This window comes from Anarhichas minor, unplaced genomic scaffold (assembly GCF_050575085.1).
Source record: "Anarhichas minor isolate MPS153535 unplaced genomic scaffold, ASM5057508v1 ptg000136l, whole genome shotgun sequence".
NCBI classification, from domain to species: Eukaryota; Metazoa; Chordata; class Actinopteri; order Perciformes; family Anarhichadidae; genus Anarhichas; species Anarhichas minor.
In genome coordinates, this window is record NW_027466582.1 from 10,447,834 (window position 1) to 10,473,288 (window position 25,455).

A 25,455-nucleotide genomic window follows, 5' to 3' on the forward strand; every position below is an offset into this window, starting at 1 on the left:
ATTTATATTTTATATTCAATTGTAGGTTTTGAAACGCCTAAAATTGGCATCATAAGCACATAGGCATCCTAGTGGAAAAGGGAGTGCATGTTCTAATTTTAAGCAATGTGAGGCCACAGAGGGGAGAAATGACTGTGGTCCCACTTTCTCATCCTAGATGGTCTATCGGGTCTTTGACGCCCCCTGCTGTTTATCCATGATGCCGGTCATACTTCTTTTAAGATCCCCTCGTAAACTCCTCTTTTATTGCTCTTGGAAATAAAAACGAGTATTTAAATAGATCTGATGACAAAACAAACCATACATAGTATTTTCATTGCAATAACATTTAATAGAACTCCTGCCAGTGTAATGAGACTGCAGAAGTAAATGACAACTACTGCAGTTTCTCACATCAGGTATAAACTTATACTGCGTTCCAAATCACATACTTTTTCTTTTTACTTGTAGTACATACTGCAGCTGTCCTTACAATGTATGCACTGTTGCATGCAGGTTGCATTCAAGTCAATAATGAACTTTATACCTCAGCTATTTGTTATTTTGATATTTACTTATATATTGAAGTCACAAATAGGCTACTGGCTACATAGTATTAGGCTATTGTTTTATTTTATTAAACTAGAAATATGGACAAGTTTGGTTCCTCTAGTTTTTTAAAACCATCATTTCTTTCACATAGCTTTGCTTTATTTCATGAACTTTATCAAACATTGTATATCTTTATACAACTAAGCTGGGGCTCAACGGTATATAGATCAAATGAAGCATTAAAAAGATAAAATTAGCAAGTTGTCAATAAAATAATTGTTTGTGTACCACTATGGTGTTTGAAGAAATTCACTCTTGACTATTATTAATCAGAGTGATTGATTTGCTTAATCTACACTTTTGCATGCATACTTCGGTCATTAAAATAGATTAATCGCTAAGAATTCCTTAAATCTTCCTTTGGGTCGATTGCGCCATTTCCGGCAGGACTTGAATGCAGCGTGTAGTTCACACATCGATCAGCTGACTCTGACTTGTCACGTGACCTTTACAGGCGGCGGAGATCCCACGGAGCCGTGTGGGAATAACAATCTGGTTCTCTTCAAACAAAAAGAAGCGACTCGGCGGTCTTTCTGTCCCCGGTTTGTTTGTCCTCTCCACACGTCCAGCATGGCTTGGACTAAATACCAGCTGTTCCTCGCGGGACTCATGCTCACAACTGGCTCTCTCAACACACTATCCGCAAAGTGAGTACATTCATTTCTGTTTGTTTTACTGCTGGTGTCATGTGTTTGTCGTTAAAGATAAGATTATTCAGCCAATAATAGAGCTAGCTTGTTTGTTTTTCTTCCAAAGTGTTAGCATGTTATCCACTAGTTGTAACTATTAGCAGGTGGCGCTATCGTGAGCTGGTAGATAAACAGCTATCGTGTCGTTAGCTTGTTAGCTTTAGTATAAACAGCCTTATCGAGCGTTAAGTGTGGTGGGAAGTTACAGAAAGCGAATGTGTGAGCGCGAGGACAAACACTTTAAACTTCTTGACATGATAAGATGTCTGTGAGGAAGCAGCTCGTGATGGGATGTAACGTCATATGATACGCGCCTCTGTGGTTGTACAATGATGTTCTCATTAGCTATCTGTGTTTGACAAACATGTTTGGACTCATTCATGTTCTGTCTGACGTTATGTAATAGCTGGCATGAAAGAGGATTTATCAGGTGCGACTGGCACTATCAGTTGGTCCTAAAAACATCAGAAAATAGTAAAAAATGCAAATTACATTACACCTTGTTTTTAGTCTTACCAATATTCAAGATATTCAATTAAGGATGATTTAAAACAGAGGAAAGCAGGAAGTCGTCACGTCTGAGAAGCAGGAAACAGTTAATGTGTGTCACAACATGATAGATGACTTGATGATCAACACTAGTGACTGTTAGATTTATTTTGACTGAGACAGATGACTCTCCCATCATTTCAGCCCTGAAATGACTCCTTGTTTATTTAATGGACTGCAACTCGCACCTACTTTCATTATCAGTCACAGAAAACTGTTTGAGAAGCTGGAGAGAATATTTGTTTTTGTTTTTTTCGATAGATGGATCAAATGATGTATGGCTAATACATTTAAGTCCTCTCTGGAGTCCCGATAGGACGAGGTTTTCTATTTTAGTGAAACTAGACATTCAGCTTTTTTAACTTCCCCAATAATCTGTGATGTCAGCTCCCTGCGGCCCGACACACTTCTCTGTCCTTTTTGTTGGTTTTTGTCAGCTAAACAAAACTCCACAATGATGAATGAATCACCGTCTGAGGGCTAATGTCTCAGACGAAGCAAGCTGTGTCATGTTGCTCAGAAGAAGAATCGGCAACTAACGGGTGAAGTTTCACTACAGTCACCTGACACCGGCGCTGGGCTTAGAGCCCCACAGCTGAGATCAGATACTACATGTCGATTGATAGTTTTGGTGCAAGTTCCCTCTTTCCTTTCATGCAAACATGCACCACATTCAAGAGTCAGATTTGCATCAGGTTTCCTTCTCAGACGTTGTTGCGTTTGAAGAAAGTGCAGCGTCGTCACCATATTCCCTTGTCTTGCGTTTTAAAGAAGACGGGACGCTCACATGCTGGTCACGCTTCCTCTGACGGTCTGATGACAGAAGTCAGTGGGTTATGTGGATGTAAGCACTCGTTAACTTTACAACCAACTTCATCCAATCATCTGGTCTGACTGTGTAATATTCTATGTGAGGGCACAGTAAAACGAAATGTGCTCTCGCTGCAGAAATCTTCTTCACACTGGTATTTATGAGTTGGTTGTCAGTTGAATGCAGGCGTAATATGAAAGAACACAAAATGAGAAACAAAAAAAACCTCATCTACACCCACATAGGTAATTGGTTACTTGTTTGTTCATAAAATGGCAGAAATAGTGGAAATTGCCTGTTGTAAATTCCATTACTTATCTTTGCAGCCGTAGCCGTGTGTGGCCAACCCCTTGCATATGTAACTGTTTTCTATTATATTTGGTTGTGTAAAATATCAATAATGAAGTTGTAATAACGGTTTCTTGTCTGACAGATGGGCTGACATGTTCTATGCCAAGGGCTGCCGTGATGACCCTGTACACCAGTTTGCGCACCCGTTTGTACAGGTAGAGTAATGCACTGTGTACTATACGGTATTACAAAGCAACTTATCTTCACTCCACATCACATTGAAGTACAATAAACTGGCATAAAATACCTTTAAAATACATTTAACTTTGGATATTTCTATTGAATAGAAAAACTTGTTTATACATTATTCATTATATTCTTTCAAAGTAAGGTTTCACAAAATAAAAGTGTTCCATTGAGAATTTCCAGACGATACCCAGCCTCATTAACCACAGCCATAGATGTGCACATGTATGTGTTTGCACTTAAAATAAGTGCAACATATTTAAGACCTTCTTGAAAATGAGATGATGCATCTGAAATAAAACAATTTGTTCAGTTTTCTGCAAAAAGTAAAATAGTCTCAAACTGCTGTTCCCACAGAGTAAATCATCATTAGTTTCTTCTCTCCGTGTCTCCCTGTGCAGGCAGTGGGGATGTTTCTGGGCGAGCTCAGCTGCATTGTGGTCTTCTACATCTTGCTTTGCCACGACAGACGACGCCCCGAGCCCAAGATGAACCCCGGCCAGAGCTTCAACCCTTTCCTCTTCTTCCCTCCCGCCATGTGTGACATGACGGCCACCTGCATCATGTATGTGGGTAAGTGACTTTTTGTTGCCTTTTTGTTTCTGCTTACTGCTCAGAAAACTTTTCTTTACTGATTAATGTGTCCGTGAAAAGACTGTGTTTCTAGAAAGGAAATCAACTTGTGTTATTCGTTATATATGTTTTTTTGCAGCTCTCAACATGACCAGCGCCTCCAGCTTCCAGATGCTGCGTGGAGCCGTCATCATCTTCACCGGTCTGCTTTCTGTGGCGTTCCTGCAGCGACGCCTGGTGCCCAGTCAGTGGCTCGGCATCCTCACCACCATCCTGGGCCTGGTGATCGTGGGCCTCTCGGACTTCCTCAGCGGGCACAAAGATGACTCGCAGAAACTCAGCGACGTCATCACAGGTGAGGTGGATTTAATCCACGGTGTTACAGGATAACAGCGAGAAAAGTAAAGTGCAGCCCTTATTTGGTGAAATGTTGTTCGAGGATACTCAAACAAGCATCATGAAGAGATCAAAACTCCAGTTAACCTCAACCTCAGTTCCTAAAGGCAGTAAATGAAACTCCACTACTCTCTTCTGTCCTGCAGGAGACCTTCTGATCATCATGGCTCAGGTCATCGTTGCAGTGCAGATGGTCCTGGAGGAAAAGTTTGTCTACAAACATGACGTCCATCCTCTTCGGGCTGTTGGTATTGAAGGTGCAGCAGTTTTTCATCTGCAGTTACATGCGACATTGTTTTAGGAACACCAACAGTAACATTTTGACTTAGTTTTCCAACCTTTTATTTAAGGGGAATATCTATAATAGTATTGTAGAGACTTAAATATTCTTTTGACCGGCACAGAACTTTCTCCAGAGTTTGGCTAAATATATTTAAACCTAAATGTCAAATTGATAAAGCTGCATTAATCAATATTTTACATTCAAATGACTTTGTTTAATATGAAAAGGATCTCTTATAGTGATGAACCCACAGCTCTACGGAGCTTTTCAGCATCTTTCAGGGCGTCATTTTAGTTTTACAGACTGTAGCTTTACACACTGAACAACACATCAGGTGGCAGCGAAGTGTGGCTTGCTTCAATAATTGCGACCATGAGGCGGGTTCATGTTTTTCAGGTGGGAACAAATTCTTTCTAACAAAAGTCAACATGTCACAGGAGCCTCAGGACTCTGGTTACTGATTGTCTGCAGGTCCTCTCTGGCTACACCTCCTCACTTAAAGTTGAACGATCAACGTTTGGTTGGTCGCACTTCGCGGTAGAATTAAAACAGCTGCTCGTAGCTCAGCGAGCTGCAGCTTTCGTCACACTTCGCTGAGTTGTTTTCAGGTCGTGACCCAAAACGAGGGGTTGCAAATATATTTAGTATTTGCAATATTGTCAACAGGAAAAGAAAGCGGTAAAAAGCTAATTTCTGCAGCCAAAGTTCAGCAAGGTAAATCAACTGGTCACACGCGTAGATGAAGGGCAAGACTTTACATTGACTTGTTTAAAAGGTTGTGAGCTGCTGTTATCGGTCATATTTAATGCTGTTGTCTTCTTTCCAGGTTTCTTTGGGTTCTTCGTCCTGTCGCTGCTTCTCATCCCGATGTATTTCATCCCTGTTGGCGACTTCGGCAGCAACCCTCGGCAGGTCCTGGAGGACGCGCTGGACGCCTTCTGTCAGATTGGGCACAAGCCTCTCATCCTGTTGGCTCTGCTGGGCAACACGGTCAGCATCGCCTTCTTCAACTTTGCCGGGATCAGCGTCACTAAAGAGATCAGCGCCACCACCCGCATGGTGCTGGACAGCCTGCGCACGCTGGTCATCTGGGCGGTGAGCCTGGCGCTGGGTTGGGAGCACTTCCAGGGCCTGCAGGTGCTGGGCTTCATGGTGCTGCTGGTGGGCACAGCGCTCTACAATGGACTGCACCGCCCCCTGCTGGCCAGGATACCGTGCTGCGCCGCGATGGTGAACACCGAGGAGGTGGAGGACAGACCAGGAGAAAGAGAGAGGCTGCTGGGTGACGGCAAGGTGCAGAACGGGGACGAGGACTAAAGAGCCTGAGACGTGCCGGTCTACCGGGCCGTCTGTCAAAGACACTGCACCTTTCATGTAGTGGTAGCCTCTTTTTAAATATGGTGGCACACAATGTTATAATATGTGGGATTGTGCAAGCACTTTTAAAGGAATAGTTTGGCACACGAGTCGTATCCATCTTCTTCTTCTCTAACTCTGGGAAGAAAACAAAAAAGTTCTCAAATTGTTCAACTGTTCAGAGAAATAGAGGTCAGTCTGAAGGAGCGTTTGTATTACGATACCGATTTTTTTTTTTTTTTTTTTTTTTTTTTTTTTTTTTTCTTTTTAAAGGAATTAATTCAAGTTGGAAATGGAAATTAAAAAAACAACATCCTTTTATAACAGCCAGTATCAACATTTGCTTGTGACGCTCTCACGTATTTTTTTTCTTTCTTTTAAAACAATGCAGGATAACCACCGCTCCTCCTGGCCTGATGTTTAAGGCGATGAAAGTATCAAACGGTTCAAACTGATAGAAGAGATATCCGCACACGTAGATCTATGCAGAGTTTGCGGCTATCTCTTCTATCAGTTTATCCTTACGCACAAAACACTTGAACTGACGCTTCTTTTTTTAGCACTAAAGCACCGTTTTGTTAAACTTCCTTCCGCACAAGATCGAAATGAATCCTTTGAAGATTTATGCAAATTTCCTTGAATCGATGAGTCACGTTGTTTCTGATAATGTTTTTGAAAAATGTTTTTTTTTTTAATGTTGCTGACTATGTATGATTGTGCCAAAGTAATGCCAACAGAGGCGGGTGTTACAGTAATTCAACTGGTGAACTGTCATTAAATCGCACTTGTTAAATGATGCTTTAGCATCTTTACTCAGGTCTGTGTTGGCCTACAGAGAACTACTGTCAGCTGATGTGATGACATGTAATGTAATGACAAAAAGAGGGATTAAAAAAAATACACTTATCAAACAACCCACAAAGCCTGAAAAGAAGTTTTTGCTGCATGATTAGATATAATATTGTGTTTGTGGATCAATGGATTATTTGATCGACCGAAATTTAATCGACAACCATTTTTAATGATCAATTTAATGTTACAGTTGTCAACCAAAGCAAATATAGCAAATATTCTCTGTTTCCAGCTTCTAAAGTGGGAAGATGTGCTGCTTTTCCTCGCTTTATAGTGTTGTAAATTGAATAGCTTTGTAATTTTTTTTTCATACTAAATGACTAATCTATAGAAAAAATTATTAACTGACAATGAAAAAACGCGTTTGCTTCTTAATACAGTTCAGATGGATCCAGTTTTTCATCGGAGGACGTAAAAGGAAAGCAAAGACGGTAATGATATTTGATGATATAATAAACGCAATAAAACAATGTTTTTAAATGCATATATGTTAAATTTACATAATTTTAAACTTGGAATAACACTGTTTCTTTTCTTTGCAGCCCCACTGGCTCAGATGATCAGTAAATAAAGACATTGTGATGAAATTATGAAGTTGAGCAGCCGGTTAAGAGTCCAGTGTCGCCAGTCCCACACCAGCAGCTGACACCTGCCTTCACTTCCTGAGTCAACCCAACTTCCTCCCTAAAGACCGGTCTTGTGCTTCAATGGAGGTCAAAGGTTGAACACAGGAGTCCCTGGAGATCTACACACACGACCCCTGTCCAGCTCCCGGAACACGGTGAAGGAAAATGTGTTAATTGACCAAATACACATGAACACACTGATTGAGAAGGTAATGCCACTGCAGGAAAACTCAAAGCAGCTGCAAATAACTGACTTTGAAACAAAATCATAAATAGTCTGTTTATATTTGATAGGCTGGTGTAAACAGTGTCTACATTCATTACAGACCAGGTTAAAATGAATGGCTTACATCGTCTTATATATGTCACACGGTCAAATAATAATTTAAATTCAATAATCAGTGGGTTGTTTGCTGTATAGAAGAGAACCATTGTGGTTCCTTGTTAATTTCTTAATTTTTTTTTTTAATTTTTTTTTTATTTTTTCTTATGTTTTCAGCCCAAGATCAACGTGCGCGGGCGAACACACGTACTCTCACACACACACACACACACATCATGTGTCACTGCTATGCAGGACATGACCGCTAGATGGCAGCATTGTGTTGATAATAAATGAAACGCAGCTCTCCCTGCAGGCTGTTTGTGGTTGCGGGCTGCTGCTGCCTTGTGAATGAACTGAGGGAAGAAAGACGTTGCATTATGTTGTCTACAGTAACATAGTCAAAAAGCACAGCGGCATCATTATACATTGATGTAGATAGATGGCTATGAATACTGTATGGGGCTTTTGTGAGCACATGTGAGTTGAATATCTGCAACGACACGTAAGGAAATATGTTGAGAAAATATCTGGGATGTAAAGGTATTTTTTCTTTTAGGAACCATTTTCATTGTATTTTACATTTTAGGCAGCCACTGGAAAAATAAAAAAGCCATGTGTGTTCATAGCAACACAGATGTGAAGTAAATTTCGTTTTAGGGAAACGTATTTACAGCTAGACACATGGGTCGTGATCTACAGCCTCTGACATAAAACAATAAATATATAAATATATTAAAATAAGTCAAAGCAGTACAGAAGACGCTCCTGGGACAGCATGGAAACGACTTTTCCAGTAGCTGTTTTCTGGACGAATTTGTCCCGATGTGACCTGTCCTCCCCCGAGACAAACTGACTATATCATGTTAAGAACCCAGAGCAAAAATAATAAGCCTGTGAAATGATGGATGGATAGATAGATAGATAGATGCACGATAATGATGCTGTCTTGAACATCATTTCTGTCATGCTGTCACCTTCAGGTTTGCTGCTGATGGATGGTATTGTTCCACCGCTGCGGATTGATTTGGCCGAGATGCGAACCATTAAAGCTGCAGGGTGCTCTGCATCAGACCAGCAGCCTGCATGACAGTCATACGAAGTTATTTTAGTTCTGAAAATTGTTTCAAAACATATCTGACATAATGGATGTTTTTGTTGTTGTTGTTTTGCAGCGGTTTATGCTCCTCGTGGCAGCTCGCCGCCCCGCTGGAGGAGCAGCAGCAGGCCTAAAAGTTTGTTATTATGACCTTTTGTGTTTCCATTAGTCTCTCCTCCTGCAGCATTTAGCTCACAGCGCTGCTTACAGTGTGCGCTTTAACCGTGTGTACGTTTGCACACTGGAGGCTGAAGATGGCCCTGAACCTGCCGCACGAGAGGCGATTTTAATCTGCTCTTATGTAAACGCGTGGTTTTTGCTCAAAGGCACTGAGTCACCGTCATATTTAAAAGCTTCCATTAAACCAGCTCCTTTGGGTTGTTTACCGCGCAGGGCAGGCCGGGGTGAGTGTGATTAGTCTACCACTCCAGTGTCCGGCTAATGACCACTTAATGTTTTACTCCGACTGTGCTGAGCGAAGAGCCAAAGGTACGCTACCACAAAAGGAAACACAGGGCAGCAAATCACCATCATCGTGTTAATATGCCCACCTGCGATAGTGCACCATATATTGAAGTTGAATTATCAATGAGTTATAGCGGTGCAAAAGTGCACAAATGTCGGCATCAAAGTGTAACCTACTAAAACTAAAAGTACATATTATGCAGAATTGCCCATTTCCGAATAATGTATAATAAAGTCTTATTTTATATAATAATCCCTCATCATTTCTTTGTAGTGTAGTTCTAAATTATAAATGTAGTGGAGTAAAATACTCTCCTCTAAATTGTAGTAGCAGACAATGAAAATACTAAAGTAAACTACACCATACCTCAAAATTGTCCTCAACTAAATAAGAAATGCAGTAATTGTTTCTGTAAATCCACATTGAGTGTAACTTATTTACAGCCTGGAGACTCTGATCAACACCAGTCAACCCCAGATAATGCCAATACAAATTTACACATATTAAAACTTGAAAGTTGTAGAATTTATTCTTAAAGGCAGACAGTTGACAAACTCAAGGGACATACATTTTGGGTTTTCTTCGTCTCTCTGTGATCAGATGTGTTCAATTAGAAGGTCAATGTTAGCTCTATGCTCTATGTTTCTGTCTGCAGCTGCTGCAGTCGCTCAACATGAACAGAAACAAAAGCAGTGGTTAATAAGTTACAATAGTGAGCGGTTTCCCATTTTATGGCACCTTAAGCTTTACTCCACTATACATTTCAGAGGGAAATGTTTTCTTTTTTCAATATATTTTTTTACTCCTTTAGAAATAAGCCCTGAACAAAAAGAGAGAACATTTTGTCACTGGGGGGAGCTGCTTGTACATTTACTGCCTTCACATGCTCATTAATGTTGTATGTGTCATGGTTAACTACAGTCACAACCTGATTAAATGGAGAAAAATAACATGCATTTAACATGCATAAGCTTGAGACAAGAGATCTCTAAGTCGGTGTACTTTACCCAATATCCATTTCAAATAATGTTACAGCTTAGTTTCTTTTTCGAGTATTTGTGTATTAAGATTGAACTTTTTCTGCACAGATATATATATACACATATATATATAAAGCTTTTTAAAGGTCACCTCTCTAATTTCTCATTTTATTTTGTATTCCAATAGCTACTTATCTGTTTTGCTAATATAATTTGTGATGCATTGTTTCAGCTTAAACTAATAATATAAACCAATAATGTCTTTAAAATCTCTTCCACTTCAAGCAAAATGCTACTTACATATCAATGTGACAGTAATATTGATTAAATACTAAAATATACAATAAGTACAGTTTTGAATGCAGGACTTTTATTTGTAACAGAGTATTTTTACTTTGTGTTATTGCTACTTTTACTTAAGTAGAAGATCTGAATACTTGTTCCATCCACCATTGTCTAGAATAATGGTGAGCAAAGATGAGATAAAAGAACAAAGTGTGTTTCTAATTTTAACACGTTTTACAGAACATAAAGACAGTAATTGTTCTACAAAATAGACAAACCAGCACCACGTAGTCCCTTTCAGACTCACATTCAAACTCCTAAATGCAAATAAAAAATCATTTGAGTCCCTCTGCACCTCAGAGAGAGTTCAGTGTTTGAAATATATTGTCTGTATTCGGGATCACATAAACGCGACAGTCTTGTTTTGACTTTATACACATCCCTCACTTCTTTTTTCCCTTCTCTGTGGAGATGATGGCAGGGTGCCATACGGAAGGCTGTGTACAATGGCCCAGGTCCCATTAAATCTGCGAAAGTTCCTTCCTGAGGCAAACATTGCCAGAAATAGTAATCTTGGCTTGGAGCTGCAGTCTTACAGAGGGGGAGCAATAATTCTCAGTGTAATAATGGAACTCATTTAATTCTGTCCAGCAGGGCTTCGGTCCGAGGTGCTCATTCAGTCTTCCTTTAAGGCTTCCTGGAAAAACACACAGCGAGCAATCAGCCGACAACAATGGGCTCCGTCAGATGCTTTAAACTTCAGGTAGTTGGCGGTGCACTGCAGCACGGCTTTGTTTTCTACACAGTGGGGCATGTGACTCATAAAAGCTTTGACTTTTCATTTTCATGTTGTTTGTTGAAGCTGCACAGCAGAGTGAATCTGTACACAGAGCTGCTGCTGCCTCCTCTGAGCTCATTAATCAGTCATTTAGCTGAATTTGTATTAATTGTTATGTTTTAACAGCGAGGTAAAGCTGAATGTAAATTTATCTCACATATCTTTCACAACAAATATGTGTTGATCCCTAATAAACGCTAGATTCTAACAGATTAGAGCAGTGGTTTATGTAAGTAAAAGTACAGTACAGCAATATAAAAATACTCCATTACAAGTAAAACTCTTGCATTCAAAAGTACAGACTTATTAGCAAAGAAAAAGTACTCATTCTGCCAGAAAATCCTCTTCCACAGATATATTGTCGTGTGTGACATTATATGATTGTTAATGCATCTTGTTGAGGTGGAGCTCTGAATATTTTACTCACTGCAGGTTGTATATATCTGTTTGTTCTTTGTCATACTGTAGATGTAAGGTCACATCATCAATCTGGGGGGTCCTGAGATGATTACATATGATAGGAAATAACAAAAAAAACTGCACATTTCTCTAATCCTTGATTTTCTGTCAAATATTTGTGTGTTAAACTGTTAATAAATCCATACTATAACTTCAGTGTGAAAATGGTTTCTTTAACAATTCACATACTTATCAAGTTTTTTTTTAATGTAAAATCTTAGTATTAATGTTTCCTTCTAACATGTAGTGGAAAAGTATAAAGTGGTGTCAAATGGAAATACTTAGAGTAATGTGCAAGTATCTTGGAATTGTAGGAAACTTGAGTTACTTTCCACTGGCTTATGTGTGACTCTTTACGAAGGCTGGAAAAACACATGAGAATATGAGGTGACCAACAATTTAACAGCCTTGGGACAATATTCCAACCACTTCAGGAAAAAAAACAATCGCATTTTATTTTTAGGATTTTACGACTGAGTTTTCTATTGTTGAAGACGGATTCAAGTCTGGAGTGCTGCAGTCTCTTAAACAGAGAGAGGTGCCGCTGGCACTGGCAGTGATCCCACCTGCCAGCATTTATACAGCTCCACTGGGACTGGCTTGGAAAAGGGAAATAAAGGTGAATAATAGTATCCAGCAAGGCTCTGGCTGAAAAAGTCATATTTCAGGTTTTACAGGTGATTTACTGGTCAAATGTGGGCTTTTTTTTATATTCAATTTTCTTACCTGAACTTCGACAGTAAATTGTTAGGTGCATTACAAAACTGCACTTTGTGCTGTAGGTTAATGTTTATGTCCTGTCTCCTCTTTAAGATACATAAAACCAAGTGCTGGGTGCATTAAAGCACACATGCATAATATAAGAACAAAAAAATATAACTCCATGAAACGATTTAATTAGATTGTAGGATTATTACACAGCTGCTGGTGCAAAGTATCTCTGTAGGAATAAATGCTGATGTTTTTATTGATACAAGTACCTTCTGCATCTTCTCCAGTTTTGTGCTACCGCCCCAAAAAAGGAAAATCATCAGCTCTCTTTCTTTTTAAATATTATTATGTAATTCCTTTAGTTTTAATGTTGAGTATAAAATTAGAAATATGAGAGAATGCAGCATTTACAGCAGGAAACAATACAATATTTGCTTTATTTTGTCAGGGGAAAGTCTGTGCTATAACATGACACTAAATCCATATGTTATACATAATCTGCGTGTGTGAGTGTCTGTGTGTAGTTTTTTTAGTATAGTTTCTTTCCTCCAAAGAGGTTTTTAAGCATTAAAATGTGCAAGCGTGCTTTTAACAGTGCCCCTCTGCTGTTTGTAAAATTGAATGTAATACATATTTTGTTCACGTGTCCCGTGTGTTGTGTGGTATGCTTTTACAGTGAAAAACAATATGCACAAATTTATTAAAGACAAATACAATAAATAAAATTTTCAAAAACAGCAAAAAAAGAAACATATTTGTCTTTCGTTCATCATTGCAAACAACAAATGCTCACCTGAATTATGGATTTATATCGTTCTGTAGCTGAAATAGTTTTTGCTCTAGCCCCGGTCAGCTGCCACAGAGCCCGAGTGTCAAGGCTGATCTGAGGCCTGTGTTTTTGAACGCTTCCCACTGAAGAGCTCATCAGCACCTGAAATAACTCGAGGCGTGCTGCGTCTGCTACATCCTCTTCCCTGGATTGTTTTGACTGCATGATGGAGGGCAAACGTTAAATCTCTATTTCTAATTTTAACCCGGAAAAGTGTCACTCGAAAACAGCATGATAGCAGGCAGTCAGGGTCATCGGCGCTTCCGCCCGCATGAATCAAGACTTAAATGAATGCGGGCTTCAGAAGCCATTGTTCCAACACATGCGAGAGAAACAGGCGATCGGAGAGTTTGGGGGAGGAGGGGGGAGAAACAGTATCACGGGGTGGGGGGGGGGCGCGAGAGAGTTCATTTTAATTAACAGTTAGAAAAATAAAGAAAGTATATAAACCTATTGTGATTACAAATGTTATTATCGCTCATATCAAAACTGTGTTGTTTTAAGCAAAGTAAGCTTATATAAAAAAAATCAATTCACGTTCAGGCTGCAGGGAAAAGAAAAGCATTAGCATTGATACAATTTTAGTTATAACATGTTATTGGCCAGAACCCAGCGCGTGAATCTTGAGGGGCCTTGCGGATGAAGTATCGCCTCTGAAGTTAATTGTGTTTTGGTTTTAGAGGGGAATCGGTTTCCTCTGTTTATTATGAGCATGGGGACGGATTTGCGTCACCGTGCAACTTGCAGGTCGAGATAAAGTTGCACAAATATTGAAAAGGGGAAGTTCTAACAGTCATTATAAAAGTACCCCCCCTCTGCTCCGGAAGAAATAAGGATTTCTGCTGTATCCTAAAATACTAAAACAGGTTCTATTTTGGGGGCAAATCTAGCAGGAAGATCCGCTCATTTAACACGAATCACAGCCCATCAAAAACAGGATGAGTGGCGCTAATAGAGCCTCTCCTGGGCTCGGGGTCATATGACTACACTTCGATTTTGTTCAGTTAATTATTATTATTCCTATTTTATATAATTGTGTGGCATGTTTTTCGATTTGATTTATTCATCTTTTTTTTTACAAGGCATGTGTATATTCTGTGTTTAAAACTGACAGTTTCTTTAAAAATATTTCTAATCCATTGCATGTAATCTTGCCTCTGGAGTCAGATGTTATTTATTTACATAAAGAAAGAAAGAAATTAACACGAGAGGTAATGGGTATAATGTTTTTGGGTGCGGTGATGGGTGGGGGTTCTTTATAAGTGATCAATCCATCATCTCTGGATCAAAATTGCTGTCCCCGGTCATGTGTGTGTGTGTGTGTGTGTGTGTGTGTGTGTGTGTGTGTGTGTGTGTGTGTGTGTGTGTGTGTGTGTGTGTGAGAGCGAGAGAGAGAGAGAGAGAGTGTGTGTGTGTGTGTGTGTGTGTGTGTGTGTGTGTGTGTGTGTGCGTGTGTTGGTTACACATCATCATCATTTGGAAGGGCGTGATGTGAGCGACTGCAAAACATCCATTGGCTCAGAAAGCGACCAATCAGTGTCAGCGGAGGAACTTCAGAGTGGAGCTGCAGGGTTTGGATTTCAGAGTTGGGAGAGCGATTTCGGCACTGACACAAAGTGGACGGTCATCTATCCGCCTTAAACTCCATACCTGCTTTTTTTTTTACATGCCTGACCGTTTATACCCTCTTCTGAGAAACAATAAGACACATTAGAGGCTGCGGGATGTACACGGCCGGGCTCAACCCGTTTTACGCGTCAAATTTTAGCCTCTGGTCTGCGTACTGCGCGGGGGGCTTCGCTGTGGATACGATGAAGAAACCCTCGTTTTGCATCGCAGACATTTTGCAGGCGGGAGATGCGGAGAACATCCCCGGATCTTCGGCGCTCATGGTGCATATGGGACATCACCACCACCGCGCGCAGCACGGCCACTCCGGCAGCTCGCCGCTGCGCCCTTCTCCCGTCGCGCCCGAGCCGTACGGCGCGAGGGTGAGTCCCGCGTCTCCTTACAACAGACACGGACTACAGCTAACATCAGTCTCCAGAACTGCGTTTAACTCCCAACAAGCCCCCGCGCCTTCAAGCAAGGACCTCAAATTCGGAATTGATCGGATATTGTCGACAGACTTTGATCAGAGAGGCAAAGAAAAGTCGTCTTTAAGAGGTGAGAGAAGAGATTTTTATTACACACTGAATTTCCAAACAGATATGTGGTGTTTATAGACAAGCTTTTATGTCATGTCAGATAAACAAAACAAATACAGAGGGATGTGTTTTATGGCCTGGAAGTTATTGTTTACTGATACTTTAAGAACCACAAGACAAAATCATGTACAAACTTAAGAAACAACAAACTGGAAGCAAGTATTGTAAAGTCAGAACCAGTTAATAAAATACTTGTTCACAGAGCAGCAAGAGCCCAAATAGCCTCATAACATGCACTTTAAGAAGCCCTGTGGGGAAATCCTCTGCTCTCTTGCCCCCTAACCAGAGAGGTCAGAGGTCATAATCAGCTACAAACAGATGGAAGTTTGCTCAAAGACACTTTAGCTGTCACACTTGAACCCAGGCTTTGACTTTGTCTGATGGTCTCTCTAAATACTAGACCATCTTGCCCCCCAGGTTGCCAGTGTGACTCTTTGTTTCCTGACTGAAGCCCATCATCTCTCGCTCTGTAACAGATCTCACATCCATCGTTAGCTCGAACCGTCAGTCAGGGATCCACGTCCCCATTCAGCCTCCGGCCAGCCAGTACTTCTCCTGCATAGACCCCGGGATGAGCGACGCGTCCTCCATGATGAGTTCACTAGGCAGCAGCAGCAGCAGGCATTCAGGCCAGCATCAGTTTCAGGACACCTTCCCAGGTAGTCACCACATGTAGGACTGTAACAGACAGGAAACTGGCCAGTCCAGCTCTCTGTTTGGAGGTGTGAGACACCTGCAGTGAATGTTCCTTTGGTTTCTGTTCTCTTTTTCTATACCTTCAACCTCATGTCCTCCTCGTGTCTTTTAGGTCCGTATGCTGTCCTCACGAAAGACACGATGCCTCAGACCTACAAGAGGAAAAGGTCGTGGTCGAGGGCAGTGTTTTCAAACCTGCAGAGGAAAGGACTGGAGAAGAGATTTGAGATACAGAAGTATGTCACCAAGCCGGACAGAAAGCAGCTGGCTGCGATGCTCGGGCTGACAGACGCTCAGGTAAGAAGCAGTGTTGTGACTAAACACGAGGTTTACCTGCACAGGTCTTATCATTGGATTACCTCTTGCAAGAATGATTCCTACAAGGTGTATCATCTTTAGCACAAGCCATACAGACAACAAAGGTTTTAAGAAACAGCCAAAGAGGTTATTGGTGAAGACAGGCCTTCAAGATAAATAAGCAAGATAGGTTTCATTTCATTTTTTTTGGAAAATAGATTATCAAATACGAGATTATTGTTATGTTATTTTACCTGTCAACTTATTTAGATGGTTATATTTTAATGTTTTGGATATGTTTGGTTTTGATGTCATTTCATTGTTGGATGCCATGGTTATGTCGTATCTGTATATTTACTATATGATTTACTATACAATTTCTTGATTATACGTATTTTCCTGTAGTCAGGATTCTATAATTACTGAGAGGTAATAAGAGGGAGTAAGCCTCCTTACTCCCCCTTAGAAAAATTTCACCAGACCAAATAATTACAGTTTACAATTACATTGCTTCTTATTGTTATAACTTTGTCATATTTAATAATTCTGTTGTTTATAAATTACATTTTCTGTATACTCTTAATTCCCTACATGGCATGCCAGGGCTAAATGCCGCCGTCTTCACTCTTACAGGTTTTAAAAATACTTGACACAGCCTATAACATACCCACTAGCCACAGGTTGCTGAAACTACAAATTTCCATGAAACACTGCAGTGAACAAGGACCTGAGTGTCCTAAGTGGTGGCTCTGGCCGCCCTGACAAACCAATGAAATGATATACAATTAAAAAGCGTGCTTCCATATTTGAGGCATGGCTGCAGTCACATTCTATCACACATAAGTCTGAAGGATCCAAAGAAGATTGTAATTTTCATTTCAATGTTGGCGACCTGCATTCCTCAGATTCAACTCAGCACAAAATAACTTTATATTTAAAATGAATTAAGAATGATTGACTAAAGACAGAGGAGCTCCAGTCCTCGAATTGAAGTTGGCAACCTGATTGGTTGAGCAATGTTCCAGTGAAATTTGATCTTGAGCAACACAGTTGTTTACATTTCATCACACTTAAACTCACCAACATGTCAAAATCAATGAAAGGTGACACAGATTATCTAATTGTATTACTCTTTCTCTCTAATATTACATTTTAAATTGTATATTATTATACACGATGTAGCAAAATATAAGTGTTTAATAATATAGTTTGCACTATATTTACACTTCTTCAAATAGACATATGTGTTAAGTGTGCACAATATAGCCAATGAGTGTGGCCTATTCTTCCAGAAAGGAGAGGAAGGAGTAGGAAAAATAGTTTTGCAAACACTATATACAATATTTTAAATAATTTCACTTACACTTCCTAAATGATATTCCTTATGAGGCCTTTCTTATTCAGACTCTGCTCAAGTTTTACCTGGAAATTCAAGGAAAATGTTCGGAAAGTAAATAAATGGAGTGTGCAAACAGGCTGCCGTTGTATGTCACCGAATTACACACAGAAACAGTCTGACCCAACAGTGTCTGTGTGCTTTCAGGTGAAGGTGTGGTTCCAGAACAGACGCATGAAGTGGAGACACTCCAAAGAGGCGCAGGCTCAGAAGGACAAGGAGAAGGAGCAGCCGGACAAGAGCGCGTCTGAGTCCGGCAGCAGGGAGCACAAAGAGCCGGCGGAGGAGTCCGAGTGTGAGACCGAGGGGCGGAGCGAGTGCGAGTCCGACGAGGCTCCGGAGGAACACTCTGACGGACATGTGGACATTTCTGAGCAAGCAAACCAAACCAGCGTGATCATGAGCGGGAACAGCGGGCCGGTGAGCGGCGCGGAGGCGGCGGCCACAGCCACAGAGGCCTCTCAGATACTGATATGAAGGCTTTAGCTTATGAACAATACGTTTTTATTAATATTTCTTTTTTGATAGAAGAACGACAGTGATGTTAAAACACACCCGGAGTGTCAATTCAATAACACCATGAGACATTTGCAACGTAAAGCCAGGCCTGTACCTGTCTAATTCCTGGGAAGAAGTGGAGCAACAAGACAGTAGGCCCAATTAGTTGTTCAATATGCCACTTTATTTGAGCCCAGACACAATTGAACATAGTCCAAATGAATGTGTTTATTTTAAGAAGGTTCAGTTTAAGGCTCTAACGACAAAAAAACATCTATTTAAAAATTAAAAAATCGGACTTCCGGCCACCTCCAGTGTCTCCTTACTGTCGTTTTCCTCTCAAGAGCTTCGTGTGCATAATGTTTCATCTGAAGGAAATAATGCGGTTGTGAATTACATGTTAGGTAATGAACCACTCGTTTCACGTGATAAATGAAATGTCAGAACATCACAGCAGTGTTCATGTATTACTTGTTTTGTCTGGATATATAGTTGTGCTATTTTGTTAATAATAATTTGCACTGAAAATATTGTAAATAAAATGTTTCTTACTTTGAAAATTGGATTACGAATTATTTTTATAATTATAATTTAATTGAAGGAATTTACAAGTAACTCACTTGTATGCGTGTAAATATGCAACAAAATAAATAAAAATTCACGGAGATAAATCCAGAAAAAAAACACGAGTCATTGAGTCTAATATATATAGCATTAAAAACAAACAATAAAAACAACAGAATAATTACCCCACCAACAGATTAAAATTAATTAATTGATTACGATAAAAACGTGGAAACACTGACTATTTCAACGGACACACATCTAAAAGGTTGAGTGGACCAAATCACACTTCCATGATACATGTATACATCTTCTGCTCGTATAAGCACATTAACTCAATGAACTAAATTCCTTCTGAGCACGTTGCGGCTCCGACAGCACAGAAAACGAGAGAAGAAGAAGAGAATAATTTATAGTTTGTATACATTTGCTGGCTCCAGATCGCAGCGGCGAGTATAGTTTATGTATCCAGACGCAGATACAATCAACATCTCCTCCATTTATAGTGCCGCTCATAACCCCCCTCTGCAGACTAGAGTCCACCTCCGACCTCCTCCTTTTTATTATGACTAACAACTAAAGACTAACGTGACAGGACAGTGTAGTGTTGAAATGTCATTTCCCAATCACTCTTATCATGAAGGTCAATGGTGACCGGTCAAGATTCATCATAAGATAGAAGAAATCTACGTTGTTGTTGCGACACACATCCAAACCTCGCACATGCGCAGCTCAATCAAACCTGGATGTTTTAATGGCATGATGTCATGACACACTCCCTCCATTTACATGTCTATTAAAGCTGTCAGAGTAATTCTATTTCATAAGACCCCGGGGTCTGCAGTTTTATGCTAACCAACGTGCAGTGTCTTAATACAGATCAATATTCTTATAGTCATAATTATCAGATATTTTGCCCAATTTAAAAGCATTTCTGGTGCAAAAACATGATCATTTATTTTAAAATCCTCCTGAATAAGTGTTTTCCAAATCCAGCTGCAGTTCAGTGACAACATACAGTTTATGTAAGAGAAGAGGTTTGTTTTATAAGAGCTCCAATGACTTCTACAGAATATCATACATCGTTTTCGGGTTAATCTGATGGAATCTGCCTCAGCTATCAGTTTTTTTGACAGAAAAATAACTCTGATGGAGTTGGGTGCCGCTTTAACTCAAGTTTAATTGGGTTGACATATGCAATAAACAACCCAAACTATGAATCCTAAACACCACGGTGAAGAAGTGCGCAGATCTTCTGAAAGTAAAAGATAACGCACTGTAACAACTGCTACGAGTGATAGTGCTTCATTCAAATGTTTACTTTAGTGAATGAATAACAGTATTGGCAGCAAAATGTTAGAGGTGAAAGTACTCAACATGCAGAGCTGGTTGTGTCAGCAGAGCCGTGGACAGGATTTTAGAAATACTGAGGTCATGAGTCCTCCAACACATCTACTGAAAAAAAACATATACGATTATTTTGACAAGAGAATTTTTATTTAAGTTAATTAATGTAATTTATTTGTACGTTGTTGAAGTGCTCTATACATTTTAAATGCTATACTGTTGTTTCAAAGACTTCTCCTCATTGCTTGGAATACATTCTGGTCAGTCTTTTTTCTATTGGCCCACAAATTGAGTCCACAAATATTGCAATCACAATACCAACCAAGTGTTTATTTGTTTATAGTAAACTCCCAAAAACAGAAATACTGAGGACATGACTTCACTGTCATCGATGGTATTACGGCTCTGCCTGTAAGTCTTGAGTACAGGCAGTTGTAATAGTACGTTCAAACTGTACTTAAGTACAATTTTAGGTACTTGTACTTTAGTTGAGTACGGGCATTTTCTGCTACTTCAAACTTTTACTCCGCTACACTTCAGAGGAAAATTGTATTTGTATTCCACTACATTTATATGATAGCTTTACAGCGTTTCTTTGCAGATTCAGATTTTAAATACAAAATCAGCAAATCAATTATGAATTATTATCACAGATTAAACTACCCAGCTATAAACGAGCCCCACCTTTACCAGCTGCAATGTTGCTTACACATCATTTTATATTTCAGTTCAACAATATGTGTCGTTCTCTGAGTACTTTTACTTTTGGTTACTTTAGAATAAATTGATGCTAATACTTCAACTTTTACATCAGTAAACCTTTTGAATGCAGGACTTTCACTGTAACATTGTGGTGTTGCTACTTTTACTGACGTAAAAGATGCCAGAACGTTTTCCACCTGGGGTGCAGCTTTCACTCTAGTTAAACATAAAATAAACCATTTTACAGCTTCACAGAAGGAAGATGTATGCAGATCATTTACTTATGTAAAAGTATAATACCACACTATAATGGTAATACTCAAGTGCCTCAAATTTGTCCTTGACTACAACACTTGAGTGAATGACTTCTTAACATTATTCAGCCATGAAATAATGTCATTTTTAACACTTCAGCTAAACAACGTGAAAGAACAAAAACTTGACACAAAGCTTTAATGTGATGTTGAATACAACCCTGCTCCTTGTCATTGTATTTGATCTCTGTCAGGAAAGTCAAAGCCCTCTAGTATTTGTTGTCATGTTAGCAGCAACATCATAGTGAGTGACCCAAAAACCCGGAACAACACAAACTCTCTCCTCTATGGGGTCCACTTTCCTCTCCTCCGGAAAGAGGACTGACCCCAGAGAGCTGCAGTTTTCCGTCTTAGCTCCGCATCTTGAATTTCACTTTTCTGCTGGCTGTACAGTAATACCTGCTGGTATATAGGCTGCTCCTTTTTTGAGATATTCTACTCCCAAACTCCAGCACAGTCTTCTCATAAACTAGCTTGTGACGGTTATGAAGTGGATGGCACTCGTCTTAATCTTCACTTTTAATTCACGCTGGATGAAAAGTTGTCAGAGTTATGATAGCCATGTTTCCATGGAAGGCAGTAAAAGCCGTCGGACACTTTATCAACCAAATATTAAGTGTTAAACGCTCACGTATTAAATGTCTGGGTGGGTTGAGTCTCAAATTATGCTTGAAAAGCTATAAATTACATTAGTATTTGCAAATGTACAATAACAATAACAATCCAAACGCTTAACATAATACTGAGGCCTTGATTTGTGAACTGTCCTAAGAACTTTTATGAGCAGGATAGGAGAAAGTCCATCTGGCCTGTATTTAATGTCAGCCTTTCCCCCTCCATTAAAAGCTGTCCTATATGTCCCTCTTGGCAACCCAGGACCGGGCAACCCATAAAACAAACCCTTGCAGATTTCGCCAATATTTAACGCTTTGAAAAAGTAACTGTGTTAAACAAATTACCTCTGTGAGAGCAGAGGAGGGGGTTTCTGTCAGCAGTGGTGGAGGGATTAACGTGACTAAACGCTGTGACGTCTCCGGCGCTTTGAGGCATTATCTGTGAGGTTGTTTGATAGGCTGATGGGGATTTCTCCACCATTGGCGTAATGCATCAGAGGAGAGACCTTAGAGTCCGCGGCTCTGCTGGAGGAAAAGGGGGGGGGGGGGGACAAAGCTACAACATAACTCAACCAGTGCTTGAGAAACTGCAGCGTGCAGAAAGTTGGAGGTTTAGTTTAGTAATTCTGCTCCTTCCTCTTTTGGAAGATGACGACGATGATAATGTCAGCAATTGTCATGATGATAATGATGATGTGAACATTGCAAGACCATTATTGTGAATTCACTTTCATGCAGAGGACAAAGTGCTTATCATTTACTTAAGTAACAATAGCATAAGGTAGAAATAGTCCGTTACAAGTAAAAGTAATGCATTCAAAATCATAAGTAAAAGTGCAGAAGTATTTTGCTTTAAGGGACAGTGTGTAAGAATTGGTGGCATCTAATGGTGTGGCTTGGAAATTGCAACTAACTGAAGACCCCTCCGCTCACTCCTCCAAGACTGCAGTAACTTGAGCAGCCGAGTGCAAAACCGTAGTAACGCCTTTCACCTCGCTAGGAGGCCATCGATACTACAACAACAATACTTTAGGAGCCACGCGAGTCAAACAGCGGCTGGCGGTATGACGGTTTTAAAGTCTGCGGCTCATGATACCGACACAAGCGTGTCGAAGAACTACGGTGGCCTTCAGGTAACGTAAAAAAAAACCCGCAAAAGGCTCCCGCTAGCGCCAGTGTTTGGTTTGTCAGTTCTGGGCTACTGTAGAAACATGGCGGTGCATCATGGCAGACTGTGCGAAGAGGAACTGCTTCCTCTGTAGATATAAACGGATCATTCTAAGCTAACAAGTAACATAACATGTACTTTCTGGTGATTATACATTATGAAACCATAATAATAAATATGTTGTTCCATTTCATAGATTCCCCTAAATCATTCACACTGGCATTTAACAACATACATTATCCTTAGATATGTAGCATACATGTGGCAAGAGAATAGAAATATTCAAGTAAAGTATAAGCACCTACAAAATGTACTTAAATAAAGTACTTGAGTAAATGTACTTGGTTTTTAAACATTTGTAAACTTACGCCCTAGATGTTTTTGCCAACAAAACTTTAATTTCTCAGACATAAATCCATGTTTTATGGCATCTGCTGTAATGAGAGGTGTTAACTCTTGGCTAATGTTCAGCACATTACAATGTGTTCATCATCAGTGGAGCATTTTATTCTGTCCTTGTTACTCCATGAGTGAGTGTCGATGCTCCAGGGGTGGCTTTGTTTCCTTCAGAGGTACGTTTGTTCCATCAAACACTGATTTATGAGATCGGCTGGATGCTCTTTTCCTAAATGAGCTGTGAATCATCTGCATGAGAGATGACTTCCTCCTGAGACTAGCAAAATATTATTACATGGTACGAAGCTTTAATTTGACAGCCGGCCAAAATTGTTTCCAGCCGGCCCCATCATTTTAATCCCATTCACTGGAATTACTAGTATCAAGTCTTTTATTTATGGCTTTCTATTCAAAACACAGTTTCTCCCTGAAAGAGAGTGTGTCTGAAGTTGGAATGGAGAAACAGTCAAATGCACATTGAACACCACAGTGCCAACAGAGTTCATGTTTAATGTTCTGCAGCAAAACAATCGATATGCTTCATATAAACCCTCCAGTAAATATACCTTCAGCGTGTAAGTGTTTGTCTGAACATTCATACTGAGGACTGTTCAGCAGCTGCACACGTACCAAACATGTTCACCAACGTTGAAAACTGAGCCCCTCGTACAGAAGCTGTCGCCGCATTTCCAAAAAAGCCACATTATTGAGTGTTTTTTTAACATGGTCGCAGTTTCCAAGCATCTTGGCCTGGCTTTCAAAACCAGGCCCTTGCCAGCAGTTGGGAGTGGAGGGAGAGAGAGAAAAAAAGACATCTCAAGTTAAATTTAAAGATGTGTTTCTCTTGGAAGCAAAGCTGCGCTGCCATAAACCAAGGGAGACATTTTCATGCTCCACATTTTTCATGGTTTCTCTCCGAGTTTCCTCCCTTCCTTTCTCACTCCACCTTGGCTCCAGAGTTACCTACTGCTGCACTGGCTGCAGACCACAGCCAGCGGGGCACCGTGGGGTGGCCAGTCGACCCCTCCACCGAAAAAGCTCTCTCCCGGTTGTCCTTGGATGGCTCTCGGTGGAGAATCCGCCACCTGGACAGCACTAATCAAGCTCTCTTTCACCACCCTTCTCAAATAATACACTCCTTACACACTCTGAGCTGATGGCCAACAGTAATCAGTTATAAGCTAAAAGTCCTCTGACCTACCGCCCTGTTTTTTAATGTGGCCATGAAGGAACCGTTTTATTGCAGACTGCAGACTTGTATTAAGCCAACACTGTGTGGTGTACGCTGTAATTTGTGAAGGGTGTAGAGTTTGGTATTAATTAGGGCTGTGAAAAGGCAGCGGTCCGACCGCCTGCCCTGTTTCCGTAGAGGCTGAATTCACTGAGTGATGCACACACTGGGAGGGGGATTATGGCCGAGCTCTGGCTGCCCGCTGAGATGCAAACGCAAAAGAGAGGATGTAAAAAGCACTTTTATTTCACATGACCTGTCATCAGCAGCAAATTTTCACTCTCTCTGAAGCCGGGGTGAACTGCCTGCGGCTTTCAAACTAACCGTATGTTAGAGTCCAAGCATCAAATGGAGACTACTTTATGTGCGTGCAAATGAGAGAGTTACCGGCATATTCAACCTCAGCACTGGCCTTCAGGAGCATGAAATGATTATTTATCTTAGTAATTAGACCATAATGTTGTGAGGTTGGAATTTAGGATTTATGTCCAAAGTGGGGGACAGCTTGAATTGTTTTAAGCTGGTTCAACTAAAACTAACGTGAATTAAACGAACTAAAATTTTATAATTAGTTCAAAGTCATCTCATAAGTTGTCTGTCAGCTTGATTGTATTTTGGGTTTCTACTTAAACATGTTTCCATGCTTTTATGTTCAAAGAAGCCTTTATTTTTCTCATTCTGTCTGTCTGTATATACCTGTATTCACTCTCTGTCTGAAATGCTCCGTTTAAGCTCCTGTCGTTTGAAGCCCCCTTCTGAAAAAGCCCAGTCTG

The 25,455-nt window shown here is 40.2% G+C and overlaps 2 protein-coding genes across 3 annotated transcripts; both read left to right on the forward strand.

Annotated features, from left to right (window-relative positions):
• The first annotated feature begins 1,012 nt into the window (after positions 1–1,012).
• On the forward strand, positions 1,013–6,023 carry slc35f6 (solute carrier family 35 member F6). Its single transcript, XM_076084411.1, has 6 exons — positions 1,013–1,238; positions 3,074–3,146; positions 3,579–3,750; positions 3,890–4,105; positions 4,293–4,403; positions 5,256–6,023. The coding sequence occupies exons 1-6, from the start codon at positions 1,162–1,164 to the stop codon at positions 5,744–5,746; spliced, it is 1,140 nt and encodes a 379-aa protein (XP_075940526.1). The 5' UTR covers positions 1,013–1,161; the 3' UTR covers positions 5,747–6,023.
• Positions 6,024–14,868: 8,845 nt separating this feature from the next.
• hlx1 (H2.0-like homeo box 1 (Drosophila)) lies at positions 14,869–19,233 on the forward strand. 2 transcript variants are annotated; one of them, XM_076084326.1, is made up of 4 exons: positions 14,869–15,418; positions 15,936–16,118; positions 16,268–16,452; positions 17,996–19,233. In XM_076084326.1, exons 1-4 carry the CDS (start codon positions 14,977–14,979, stop codon positions 18,323–18,325), a joined length of 1,140 nt encoding a protein of 379 aa, XP_075940441.1. In that variant the 5' UTR covers positions 14,869–14,976; the 3' UTR covers positions 18,326–19,233. The 2 variants fall into 2 exon arrangements, with proteins under 2 accessions (XP_075940441.1, XP_075940440.1); XM_076084325.1 differs by lacking the exon at positions 15,936–16,118 and having other exon boundaries at positions 17,996–19,232.
• Positions 19,234–25,455: the final 6,222 nt, after the last annotated feature.

Excerpts from the sequence above, each read along its gene's own strand:
- hlx1 (XM_076084326.1), top strand. The coding sequence starts at position 14,977 with ATGTACACGGCCGGGCTCAACCCGTTTTACGCGTCAAATTTTAGCCTC. Across the intron at positions 15,419-15,935 it reads AGAAAAGTCGTCTTTAAGAG|ATCTCACATCCATCGTTAGC; the intron begins GTGAGAGAAGAG and ends GCTCTGTAACAG. Across the intron at positions 16,453-17,995 it reads TCGGGCTGACAGACGCTCAG|GTGAAGGTGTGGTTCCAGAA; the intron begins GTAAGAAGCAGT and ends GTGTGCTTTCAG.
- slc35f6 (XM_076084411.1), top strand. The coding sequence starts at position 1,162 with ATGGCTTGGACTAAATACCAGCTGTTCCTCGCGGGACTCATGCTCACA. Across the intron at positions 1,239-3,073 it reads CTCAACACACTATCCGCAAA|ATGGGCTGACATGTTCTATG; the intron begins GTGAGTACATTC and ends CTTGTCTGACAG. Across the intron at positions 3,147-3,578 it reads TTGCGCACCCGTTTGTACAG|GCAGTGGGGATGTTTCTGGG; the intron begins GTAGAGTAATGC and ends CTCCCTGTGCAG.